Source organism: Aotus nancymaae, unplaced genomic scaffold (assembly GCF_030222135.1).
Source record: "Aotus nancymaae isolate 86718 unplaced genomic scaffold, 86718_ANA_hifiasm-v0.15.2.pri h1tg000048l, whole genome shotgun sequence".
In the NCBI taxonomy this organism is placed as follows: Eukaryota; Metazoa; Chordata; class Mammalia; order Primates; family Aotidae; genus Aotus; species Aotus nancymaae.
In genome coordinates, this window is record NW_026988462.1 from 3,581,587 (window position 1) to 3,595,276 (window position 13,690).

General features: G+C 37.8%; 1 protein-coding gene across 14 annotated transcripts in view; it reads right to left on the reverse strand.

Annotated features, from left to right (window-relative positions):
* MBNL2 (muscleblind like splicing regulator 2) overlaps positions 1 to 13,690 on the reverse strand; it is a 173,404-nt gene that overhangs the window by 29,763 nt on the left and 129,951 nt on the right. For 4 of the 14 annotated variants that reach the window (XM_012458630.2, XM_012458631.2, XM_064362223.1 and 1 more), the window contains 2 exons: positions 7,805 to 7,958; positions 330 to 365 (listed from right to left, as the gene is read on the reverse strand). In XM_012458630.2, coding sequence (XP_012314053.1) covers positions 330 to 365; positions 7,805 to 7,958 — 190 coding nt within the window. Of the gene's footprint in view, positions 1 to 329; positions 366 to 7,804; positions 7,959 to 8,591; positions 8,646 to 13,690 lie in introns of all 14 variants that reach the window. The other 10 variants (XM_012458632.2, XM_012458633.2, XM_064362226.1 and 7 more) reach the window with 3 other exon arrangements.

Consider the following 13,690-nt stretch of genomic DNA (forward strand, 5'->3'; position numbering starts at 1 on the left):
AGCCTGCCTCGCTGATAGAGTAAGCTCTGTTTCTTACGCTATACCATATAAACTATAAAGAGAAACAAAACACAAATCATTAAAAAGCAGACTCGTACTTGTGGCTTTATGTTTTTGTAGTGATTGTTCTAGCACAAGAGGTCACATTAAAACCATCATTTTCTAAATATACAAGTACATTTAAAAAAATCTATTTGTTAACTCTAAAGCCAAATAAGCCTTCAAATCTACTATTTCCTGTAGCATTTCTACCATCTCGGAAATAAATTTCAAGCAAGTGAAGGTACTGTACATCATATAAAAGACAAATAAAAAAGGTTGAAACCTACCAATACTGGTAGCGGGTGTCATGCACAAAACTGACCCTGATGTCATGCAATGGTGGGTGGAAAAAGTGAATAAAGGGAAAGAAACAGGTTAGCGGTTTAGAGTTAACATTCAAAGTGAGATTGAAGCACAACCAGAAATAAGTAGGGTTAGTTAACACAGTCTTTTAGGGCCATTCACATTGTCAGTACAGACACAAATATATCTGACTTATTTTAAGCCAATATTATTCCAAGCTCACTCCTTAGACCACTGTTCACACTTTCTATTCATATGCATCGACATGATTCTAAGAATGACGTGATAATGCCGTGGTATCCTTCCTCTAAGACCTCAAAGTATTTTACAGACATTATCAAGTTAATCCTCCAAGGTAGGAAATAGGTATTTTACAGATGAAAAATCTGAGGCATAGTAACTCCTCCAAGGTCACTCATGGTGTGGGTCAAGGGGAAGGCTAGAAATAGAATTCTCTTCCTAAATCCAGGTCGGCTTTTATATTCACTAGAATACACTGAATTTACTGCATTAAAAGTTTACTTGTTTGTTGGACTGTAAATGTTTTGTGTCAACAACGGTATGAAAATAAGAACAGTATTTAAGATTTCATAATCTCCAAAGCTTGCAAGGCAGGGTAGGTGAATTTTAGATTGCTGCCTGAAGGTCCAAGAACCTAGGAAGACTGAGGTTCTTACAGGGAATGACCTGTATGTGTACGTGATCCGCTCTCTGTCGTAAGATTCATTGTGATAAAGGAGTAGTGCCCGGCAATAAAGCCTAAACACTGTAGAGGCAAAATAGTGCAGAGCTGGGGCTGAGTTGGGACCGGGGCTAAGGAATTCAGTCATGGCTGCTACAAAGTGACCCTGAGGAATATTTCTGGCAAAACTCCTAGGAAATCTCAAGTTGGTGTCTAAGTGGGGAGGTAGGAGGTAGGGAGGGGCGATTTCAACCCTTTCTTAGAAATAGTTGTCTTACCTGTGGTGGTGGTCTTATTAACGTATATGAATCAGAAAACTCCAACCATAAATATTATATTCACGTATGTTGTGGAGAACTGAAATAAAACTGTATTGAAAGCTTTGAGGAAATATCTCTTACTGGTTCAGTTCCGTGAAAAACAAGGTCATACTTGGATTGAGATCACTGAAGACTGCGTGTCATGTAGGTGCCTGAGGAGTAGTTTCTCATGAATGTAGGAGTACCCTCTTAGAGTTTCAGAATTAACTTCTGAGATATTAGTTAGAGAGCTTGAGCTGTGTGGTCTTTATTCCCTCTGTGGCACAGTTCACACTGGAGGGCTACTTTTTGCCTGATCTACATTTTGATCAAGCTAACATGACCTAGTCAGGAAAGGGGGCTATTTGACTGGGCTACTGCCAGATTCTTCAACAAATATTTGTCAATACAACCAACTTAAACTTTTTTCCAGCCCTATTCTTTCACTTTCACAATCAAACTTCTGGAAATCTACCTACACATACATTTTTAATTCCCTATCCCCATTGAGTCTTCATTCCACTTAAGTTTGGCTTTCATTTGATCTCTGCACTTAAATTGTGAATGCCAAACACCAGAAAAATCTCATATTGCTGCATTCAGCAGGAACTCTCCCATCCTCACCTCACTGTTCCTGATTCTCAGCAGCATCAGCACTCCGCCATTCCCTCCATCAGAAGCCACTTTCTTCCCTTAGATTTTTTATGTCACACACACACACCCCCCACATACATGCATGCACACACACATTTTTCTTCCTGGCAACTCCCTTTGTCTACTTTGCTGAATGACCTTCCTTCCCTGAACACTCTCTATGCTGGAGTTCCTCAGGACTCAGGCATGGGTCCTTTTCATCTGCACTACATCTCTTTTGGTATATCATTCACTTGATGGATTTGGATTCTAGGATCTTCCATGTTTGTGTATCCCACCCAGATCTTTTCTCGGAGCTCCAGGTCCTTTCCTCTAACTGCCCCGCTCACCTCTCCACTTGGATGACTCACAAAGTGTCTCAAATGTAACAGGACCAAACTTTGATCTTTCCCACAGAAACTTTCTACACCTCAGTCTATGGCCATACCACCCTGAACGCGCCCGATCTCATCTGATCTCAGAAGCTAAGCAGGGTCGGGCCTGGTTAGTACTTGGATGGGAGACACTTTCTACACCTCAGGAAATATCTGCTGGGCATCACCATCTAAGTAGAGCTCTAGTCTGAACTGAAAGTTATGCCTGACACCCTTTCCCCCTTGTAAACTTCCCGGGTCCAGCTTATCAATCAGCCAAAGTAATCCTGCCAGCCAAAGTAATCCTGCTTCTAACATGCGGCTTGCCTGAGTCTGTTTGTCCATCACTACTGCCGCATCTCAAGTCCTGGTCACCATTATCTCTAGGCTGGGCTATGTGATAACATCCTAAGCGGTCTTCCTGCTCCATTCTTGTCCCTCCTTAGTTCATTCTCCAGCTGCTGGCAGAGTAGATCACTCCAAATGCAGGCCTGGTCACTCCTCTGCTGGAAACCATTCAGTGATTTCTCATTGCTTTAGGATAAAGGTTCCCTGTGGTCCAGTCTCTGACTACCTCCCCAGGCCATCCTACACCTCTCTTCCCTGGCACCATGATCCAGACAGATTAATGTTTCTTTTCTTTGAACACATTACACATTTGTCCTATTTTTGAGCTTCCCACAAGCTGTCCCCTCAGCCCAGAATAATCTTCACCCCACTCTTTTCATCTTCCAGGTCTCAGATGCCACTTCTTTAGAAAATGCTCAATTGTTATTTTACCTACCTCCCCGTGCCATCAAGTCAGTTTCTATTTTTAATCTCACTGAACTCTGCTTTTTCATTCATAGTGCAGGTTGAGCATTCCAAGTTTGAAAATCCGAATCCAAAATGCTCTAAAATCCGAAACCTTTTGAGCGCTGACATGACCCTCAAAGAAAATGCTTTTTGGAGCATTTCAGATTTCAGATTTTCAAGTTTGGGATGCTCAACTGGTTAATGTAATTTAAATATTCCATAATCTGAAAAAAAAATCCCAAATCTGAAATATTTCTGGTCCCAAGCACTTTGGATCAAGGGGTACTCAATTTGTACTTATAAAAAAATTCTAATTGTGTATTTCTATGGATAGTTGTCAAACATTGATCTTTCCTCCTTTCTTGTAAACTCTGGGAGAGCAGAGATCCTGTCTGTCTAGGTCTGTGGGGCACATAGTAGGTGGTCAATGTGTTGAATGAATGTTTTCAGCCATTAGTAAGAAGTGTGCTGGGAGAGATTTATTTCTAAAATTTAATCAAATACTCAGTTTGTGAATTAATCTGTTTTAGAGTAAACCATGGCTGGGTTCAAAGTTACACCTGTAAAAATACCCTCTTATTTTTCTTTCATTCAACTGTGGAAGGGGGTATCTTGGAGAGCTTTGCTGTGCCATACATGTGAATATCATAGGGATTGCAAATAATCTACAGTCGCTCCTGCAGCTGCACTGGGCTGGGATCAGTCATGTCACTTTGGCTTCAGTCTGGATGTGGCTGAAATCCTTAACCAAATTAATTCCCTGAGCCTCTCTCTCTAAGCGGTCTAATAGTGATGTGAATATTGGAAATGCATAGCTCATGCGTGTGTGGCTCCCTTACTCAATGCCAGATTCTGGTCCTGATCTTCTTAGCAAGCCAATCTCTGCCTTTGTACAACACTCCTATCCTCTACTCTCTGCATACACCCTGTATGTACTTTATGCTATAGCTACAATGGACAATTTTCTATTCTTCAAGTACACTCTCCCAACTGGGATGCCTTTTTCCCCCACTGATAAAATCTTGCTTCCTTTTCAAACTCCTAAGCAAATTTCTCCTACTTCGGAAAGTCTTCTTTCTCCATATCCTTTGTAACCACCACCTGGTGCACATGCTGAAGGCGGAATTCATCACCCCCTCTCCTTCACCCTCGATTCGCTTTGCCCAGACCCTCAGGTACTCTTTCATCCTCTGCATACTATTTGGTTTCCACCTAGTTATGAACTCTTTTGTATTCTTATTACTGGCTCTGGAACCCAGAACGTACCACGGGTTCAAGGTATGTTTGCTGAATTGAATGCAATACATTTTGTTGTACTTATGCAGATATAGATGCCACTAAACACTGATAAATCTTCCACCAAGTCATGTGATAATCTGATGTAACATTTATGGGTTTCTCATCATTAGGCAATATCTGGGCACTGTCCCCTGTTCTGTTTATTCTGTACTCCCAATATAATGGAATAAATCAAGGAAGGATTCTGTGGGTTGCCTTTGTTCTCATCAGCTGAAGCATTTCACTAAGGCACCAATTCTATGAACAAAGCCTTCCCAAATGTTTTCTGCTTCAGTTGCACAAATATTTCAGCTGTCGTATCTGTGAGCCAGAATTATCTGGGTAATTCCACTAATGATGTATTCCACTTTGCAGTGTAGACACAGCCTCAGTTTTTCCATCTGCAAAATGCAAATAACCATGCGTGCTACTAAAGAACTGCAACATCTTGAAGAATAATGAGATAATGTCTATAAGAACACTTACAGTAACTTAGAATAAACCTGTCAGAGAAATGCCAAGAATTATTATGCTGCTATTTTTGTAAGTGTGTGTGGTTTTGCCACTTTCCTAACATAGCAAAGAAAAAGTCTAACTACTTGGTTAAAATAATCCCCATCAAAAAAGAAAAAAAACTCCCACCCACTGCAAATGTGCTAGGGCATCAACCAGGGCAATAATTATCTTAGCATGGTTTGGGAGAAGACTCCCATATTTTGCATAACATTTTATATTAATATCTTTGCAACCTGGAGGCAGAATTCCTGAAATCCAGATTCATATTGTGTCAGTGCGAGAATTTTAGCATCATATCGAAAGCTTTACCTATGAATGGTTTTCGATCAAGGACAACTTTCAGGAAAACATAAAATGCTTTTTTGTTTCATATTTATGTTTATGTAAAACATTTATAGAAAAATAAATATCTGTTCATTTAAAAGTAATGGGTCCTCTATGTACCGAGTTATACAAGTTATTTTTGAATATCTTCATTTTAATTGCAGAGGTTTAAAACCAACAATGATGAACAATGAGTGATTATCATTATCATTTTAGAAATAAAGTTGAAACTGTGGTTTATGAGCAACAAAATTAGAAGCGAAACCTTTAGCTCTAACGAACACTAAAATTCCTGGTATGGGCTTAAGTGGGAGAAAGATTATTTTAATTTCCTTTTAATAAAATTATTTTTTCTTTCCTCATTTAAGAGAAATGTGAAAAATTCTTAGCAGTTGAAATACCATTTCAGAACTAGGTCCACATGTTTGCTCACTCTGATATTTATGTCATGTAAGAAATGAGAACCCTTCTAGTCATTGTGTTGGTGGCCTAGGACCCATTTTTTGGCTTCCAAAGCGCACGGTTTTGAGGGTTGCCAGAGACACTTAAGCTGTTCCTAAAGAATCCACCAGAGGGCGGAAGTACACAACCACAGCGGCCAATACAGCCGTATGGGTCCTTCATGCAACACATTTCATCATCAAAAATCAGGTCGTTGCATAAGAGATGTTATTTATCCTTGCTTTGGAAGTGTTTAAAAGGCTTCCAGGTGAAATGTTTGAAAGTGATGATTCTTTCAGTGATTTAAAAAATCGGTCGTTATTGGATTGGAGAGTTAAACATGTACTGGAGGGCTTTAGAGTCTTTGGCAGTCTTAGCCCCAGAGCTTCTCAGGTATTCCCAGGACATGGTAATGGCAGTATCATCCATTCTTCAGAAACAGGCTTGTCCTTTTACGTTTTTCCCCTCAGTATATTCTTCCTTAACTTTTTTTTTTCTCTTAAAACATCTAGTGGCCAAGAGGTCTACAATGAGACACTTTGTAGAAACCACACAGGACATTAATGTAAGTTTACCTTCTAGTAATTATTTTACAAATGTGGTATTTCAAGTGGATTACATGTGAAAATACTGCTATGCTATAACAGCACTGCAATGTCACTAATTAAGGTTGTAATAGGGAAAGAGTGAACCCCTAATAAATACTGCATTAGAGATTTCTTCTCCAAGTCTACGAGTTTAAGATAGGTTCAAAACTAAAATAAGAAAAGTAAACACTGAAATCCATTTTGCTCACATAATTTATATCTTAAGTATTGTTTACAGGTTACTAATCCATTTCAAAGTGTAGATTTTATAAAAAGACTATCACAGAAATATTTTAACTACCTCTGATGTTGACTCCTGATAAGCTATAGGATTTAAGGAAATGGATAAGCTGAAAAAGTCCAAACTTAGATATGAATCAAAAAAAATTTTTTTCTAGAATTGTTATTCATTTGTATTTACCTTCATCTCACTATCATGAGCTGAAGAATTTTGACTTACAAACAACGAACTCAATGGATGGTCTTCCCACTGGGGCCTAAGTTACCCTCGCTTCTAACATTGACTAAAAGGTAAAAACCACAGTCAATTCTGGTGACTATCTTTGCGTATGGTGTGCATCTGTGGTCAGGGACGTTGGTGAAAATGGGGGAGGGATGACACGCTTTATCCTTTTGCTTTTTTACTTTTATCTGACTTTTTTGGGTCACTTATTTAAAATATCACTTTTATCTGCTTTTTCCTTTTTCGGGAGAGCTCTGTGGAATGTGTATATAGAGGCGGGCCTGGGTGGCAGAATGTGACATAAGTGGAATTGATCACAGGGAAACTCAGTTCTTTATCTCATTAGTTGTGGCACCTTGGAAAGTCACTTCTCATTTAGGGGGCCTCAGTTTTCTCATCTGTAAAACAATTGACTGGATGAGGAGATCACTAAGACTCCTTTAAACTCTAGGATTCTACGACTATTACAACGGATCTTTTAGTGGAATCATAGTTAATGCACATGGTACATAATAGTATCAGGCATTGGCTTAGACACTGAGGATAGGAGCTCCATATACTTGTGAACTTGGTGAAAGTTGAGAAGGATGGAGAAAGAGATAGAATGGATATAAAAATATGAGTAGAGAATTGCTTTAATTTGAATAGCCTCCTTTTTTTAGTGCTCTGAATAGAAATAGAAAAAAAATGGTTAGTATTTACTGGAATTGCTAATTTTAGGTCATTCAGAGTTAACGACAAATTTCAATTGTCACACATAAAAGGTCTTACATAAATAATTTTACAGGGCTTGTGCAGAGACGAGAAACCAAAAGCCCGAACTGCTTTCTGTTTCTCATGGGTTAAATCTGGCTCTTAAATCTATCAAATATTTGGCTTTAGAATCCTGACGGTCTTTAGCTATCATTCAAAGTAAGGTAAATACATTTAGATAGCTAGGACAACGATGGATCTCAAACTGTAGTATACCTTTAAAAGCAAACTAGATGCCACCAAACAGCTTAAAGAAATGAGAAGAAAGCACATGACCAGAAGGGCACAGGACGTGGGACAGTAAGGGCACGCACCTGTTGGAATGAACGCGGCGTGTTGCTGCAACTGTGCGCTGGTGAGAGCCTGCTGGTAGTGCAAGACGCTGGGGTTAAAGACCGCACTGGTACCATTGCTTTTTTCAAGTGCTTGTCTCTTTGGTAAAGGATGAAGAGCACCAGGGGGAAAGGCCTAGAAATGAAGAATTCGATAAGATATGTCTAACTTAAAGCAAACACACCTTCTGTGTTCACAGAGATCATCAATTGCAACATTCTTATTTAAAATGACAGCTTAGGAGATGCCTCTGCCATGCACCTTAATTTAAACAGCGGCAATGTCGAATGAGTGAGAATTTGTTATTGAGAGCGAAAGCATGATTTCTGTAACCCAAAACGGTAGCATCTCAACTAAGGAAAAGAAAAACTATCAAGCAACAACAACAAAAAAAATGGCTTCAGCTTTTTAAATGAGTTAAACTATTCTAAGGGGGGAAGAAGCATTGGTGTTATTATTAATACCTATTCTTTTCTTTAGCTAAATGGCAATTTCTCGAATTTAAAGATTAATAAGAATTATAATGAACATTTTCTGAGTCAAATAATTTAAATTTGCTTCACTCTTTTGGAAAAGGTATTAAAATTTGTTAGGATTAATTTATTTCACAGATTACATATGAAAATGAGATGGCTAAACACTTTATTGGAGTTTTTTCCATAAATTAATAATAATGATTGTTTGCAACCAATATTTTACAAGTAATACAAATCTCAGATGGTTCTCTGAAAAGCTACATGCAAAGCGAAAGGTGAAAGGTCAAAGTACCAGGTCTACAGTTGCTTCGAGAGGTCGCTTCATTGCTTTGGCAGTCGACTGAGTCTTTTAATAACAGGCAGCGAGCACATGATGGCAGTGGGCCAATGGGATTCAAGCGAATTAACATACAGGTAAACAGCAAGCAGAGGTGCATCATGGGAACGGCATTGCATTGTGGATAGGTGAGAAGGAAAAAAATATTCTGAATGCAATATACAACGTACAAAACACTAGGCATGCACAACAACAAAAATGTTCTCTAAAGAAATGAATATTACACCTTAAATTAGTATTGAAGCAAAAATGCATCTACTATACCTTAGTTAAAAGCATATAAGAGAGTAAAATATAGATGTTTGAAATTCAGGAAAGTTAATTAAAACAGCAGCTTGCATACACACCATAAGCATTTTTTATATTGCTTCAGAAAAAAATGCAAAATTTGTAAGGGCCACAGGATCGAAGAACTTCTGATAAGTCAGTTTTCAAATATGAAATAATGAATCCATCAAGTAAGGATAAGACCCAAGTTGAAATTTTTCATAAATATAATTTAAAATTCATATCTGGCCTAACAAAATGAAGTGGTGAACTGAGACAAAAAATTCAGGCAAAAAAATATTCAAACACAAGATTATTTAGGCGAAACTGTTGGGTTTGGATCTGTATTTTTTGTCTGAATCGTGGATAATTGTCTCAATTCTTGCCTTCACTCTGCTAGTGTGAGTCTTGTAATGTGGACTAATGTTCCCAATTTAATGTGTTGAATTTAAATAGTGAGTTTTCAGAATTCCCCACTTTTATTCCATCATCTTGTTTCTAACAACCAACTTATCATCCATTCTGTTTTCTACTACATTTGAAATGTTCATTTCATTTATCCCAAATAACTTACCGGATTATACTATGAAAATATCCTTTAAAGGGTATTTAGTGTCCCCAGGTATCAAAATAATTTCTATTTAGTAATTCTATTTGTACGGTTAGCTATAATCAGTGAGCAACCCCATTAATGAAAAGTGGAACTCTTCCTTAGAACAAATACAACAACTAAAAATAGCAAAAGCTAAAAATAGGAAAGGACTGCTTGAAAGATTAGAAGTAAAATAATATCTTTAACTTATAACCATACTTTTGGGAAGACACTTTCATTTAAACAACTGAAATAAAAAGAAATATGGATTGATTTAGACCACAATGAAAAATTTTCCTATTCTTTGTAAAAAGAAAAACAAAACAAAACTAAAAATTCTATGATGGAATTCTACGCAAAGAAAATAATTCAAACAAATTGCTCCAATGCAAATAAAAAATGAAACACTCTTTTCTACGCTTAGCACAATAGGTAAATCCCTAAGGTTTGTCTAATAAATACAAATATTATATTCTAAAGTTCTGAAATAGAACTCTGTCATTTCACATGAGATAGTACTAAACCTTTAAAATGGGAAACAGTTAATGATATTTCCCTGGATAAATAAAGGATGTTTATTATTGTTTTATAATTCAGGATAAAAAGTATGGAGATAATAGGGGATAAGGAGAGAGCTATAGAGGGGAAGAGACCAGAAATAAAGCAGAAAGGACTACAGGCAGAGAAGAGATTTACAATGGCCAATGGAGAAGAAAATGTTTTGGAAGGTGGTTTTGATCGAGGTCATCAAATAATATGAAATCAATGTTGTGAAAGTACAATTGTGAACATTAAAAACAATGAGCTTACAAAACTTCTGTGTACTGGACATTCTTTGCTTGCATGTAACTTTGACATCATGTAACTTCCATAATGCCATTTTTGTTTCGAATCTCTTCCTTGCACAGTTTTGCAGTGTTAAGCAGTGCACGGTTTTCTTGTTTTGTTTTTTGAGCTTCAATTAATCTGCATTAGCTGAAGAAGGCTACAAAGCCTGTTCTCACGGAGCGCATTGAGAACGTGAACTTGATGGTTAAACTCAAAGTCATTTGGGCCTCAACTTTCTGGACTCAGTTTTTCCCTTCCCATTTCCAGTCCTAAGTATTGACAGAATGAATCCACTAACAGACCTGACATGTTGACTAGAAGAGTGATTATGTCTCCAAAGGCTGATATTTATGAGCAAAATTTTGACTTAACAAAGAATCATTTAATGAAGTCTCCAAGTACAATAAAAAATAATAAATATTTCTCCTTAGGATTGTCATTTGGAATGTTAATGTTCTTTTTCCTGTCTTAGTGTGATGAAACTGAATTTCCATGGACTTTAGAATAATCCAGGAATGTAAAAAAACTGAGAACTCTACCGTGAGCAGGATGGTGGCAGTGTATCCTTTTCTATCACTCTGTGGTATGAGTTTCATTAGAGACAGGTATCTTTTTTTTAAGCAAACACTGAGGTCTTGGAGGGTGGGGTGTGCATATTAACATCTTGTTCATCTCACACTGTGAAGCAGGTATGTATAGAATACCTAATGTAAATGATGGGATGATGGATGCAGCAAACCACCATGGCACATACATACTTAAGTAACAAACCTGCACATTCTGCACAGGTACCCCAGAACTTAAAGTAAGATAAAAAAAATCCATGTGGATGAATAATCATGTTATAATGTAGCTTTTTCATATACAGATGCGGTGTTTTCAGTGATTTTGACTGCTGGCATATGTTTACCTACAATGAAAAATCTTCAGGCTTAGAACAGATCTCATAGACCACCAAGCCCAGTGTATCCTGAGATCTTCGTCAGGCACAGAGACAGAGGAAGAGTTTTTTTTTTTTTTTTTAATTGAGCCCTTAACTATGTTTCAGCCACTTGGAATGCTTGGTGTGCATGGGTGATGAGTCAAAGGAGGTCCTATAGGCAGCTAGGCTTTTCTTTTTTTGGATTGGGGACCAATCCTTCTGCAAGTCAAGGCAATCGAGACAAGTGCCCACGCCAGGCATGAGAGGCAAAGACCAAATCTGAGGGGTCAGAAAACACTGACAACAATGATCAGAGCTGCCACTTTAAAGCAGAAAAGAAGGTAGACAAGTAGGATGCCAATCAAAGTTCCTGTACAGACTTTCCTGAACCATCGAAACATATCTAGCTGATGGCAGCTTGTCCTGTTTCCTTTTGCAAAATGGTTCTTTCCTTGTGTCACCCCATTTTGCTGTACGTGAACAAAGACTGCTTGTATGAAGATCAGACACCTTTTGTGTTAAAACTACCAAAGAAAAGTTCTGTCTGGCTTATTCTCATGTTTAAAAAATTCTGGGGATGGTAATGGTTGTGTTTTAAGAAGTATTTAAAAGAATGAGGCTCTAAAGGAAATAAATGTCTTTTATTCTGGAGTCAAAGCTTTAAATTCTTTTTAAGGATCTAATTAATCAAAATAAGTGGGAAATCTCCAGACAATAGTAAGCATTGCACCCTGGAAATGCTTGGGGTTTATATATGGAAGTCAGATGAATGGAATATTAACATCTTCTAACTGCATCCATCACTCCTATTTGTCCTTTTGAATAAGGAAATAAAATAATAGTTTTTCCTCTATGTACTGAGTAATTTTGCTATTAGAGTAGCAGTACTTTGACTTTATCCAAAAGCACCTAGGCTGGTTTCAAATGAGCCTCTCACTTCAACTAAAAACACATGACAGCTTAGGTAATTTTCATGTCATTGTCAGGAAGAACCTGGCTTTTGTTCTGAAACTACATTCCTTTGGGTTGTCTTTGACGATGCTGCAAGATCCTCTGACTTATCAGAACTCCAAATTTGGGCACGGTGTAACAATCCAAGAAACTATGGTAACTAACTTTATTGGCATCCACTGCAATAATCTTTTATGCAGCTTGATGAATGTAACGTGAAAATGTGTAGAAGGGTACACAGAAGAGTACAGTTTTGACTTGAAGAAATGCAGCAGGGAAATGATCTGTTTGTGTAAATGGCCGTTTTCCCTCTTGTCTCCATCAGCCCAGGTCATCTACCACTGACATATACTAGGTGCATTGTCCCTTCAATAACTGAAGTATATAGTGTTTGCAGATGTTAGAATTGGTCCATTGAGAAAACAGGCAGATGAAATCAGGGCTCAGCTCTAAGGTCACTAATAGTACCTTGATCTGTTGTATTAATAAGTTCAGGGGTACCTTGTTTTATTTCACTTTGTTTTATGGTACTTTGCAGATACTGCATTTTTTAAAAATTGAAGGTTTGTGGCAACCCTGTGTTAAGTCTATCAGGGTCATTTTTCCAACAGCATGTGCTAACTTTGTGTTTTTCTCACATTTTGGTAATTCTCACAATATTTTAAAATTTATTGTTATTATATCTGTTATGATGATTTGTGATCAGTGATGTTTGATGTTACTGTTTTAAATGTTTTGGGGCACCATGAACCATGCCACAAACTTAATCGATAAATGTCATGCAGGATCTGACTGCTCCACTCACTGGCTATCACCCCTCTCTCTCTTTTTCCTCAGGCCTCCCTATTCCCTGAGACAAAATAATATTGAAATTAGGTCAATTAATAATTTTAAATAGCCTCTGAGTGTTCAAGTGAAAAGAAGAGTCACACATTATTCACTTTAAATCAAAAGCTAGAAATGATTTAAGCTTAGTGAGGAAGGCATGTCCAAAGCCAAAACAGGCTAAAAGCTAAGCTTCTTGTACCAAAGTTAGCCATGTTGTAATTGCAAAGAAAAAGTTCTTGAAGGAAATTTAAAGTGCTATTCCAGTGAACATACGGATGATAAGAAAGTGAAACAGCCTTATTGCTAATGTGGAAAAATTTTCGTGGTCTGGACAGATTGAACCAGCCACAGCATTCCCTTAAGCCAATGCCTAATTTATTTACTTTTGTTTTTATTTTTTGAGACAGAGTCTCACTCTGTCACCCAGGCTCGAGTGCAGTGGCATGATCTCAGTTCACTGCAACCTCTGCCTCCCAGGTTCAAGCAATTCTCATGCTCAGCTTCTTGAGTAGCTGGAATTATAAACATGTGCCACCATGCCCAGCTAATTTTTGTATTTTTAGTAGAGATGGGGTTTCACCATGTTGGTCAGGCTGGTCTCAAACCCCTGGCTTCCAGTGATCCACCTGCCTCGGCCCCACAAAGTGCTGGGATTACAGGTATGAG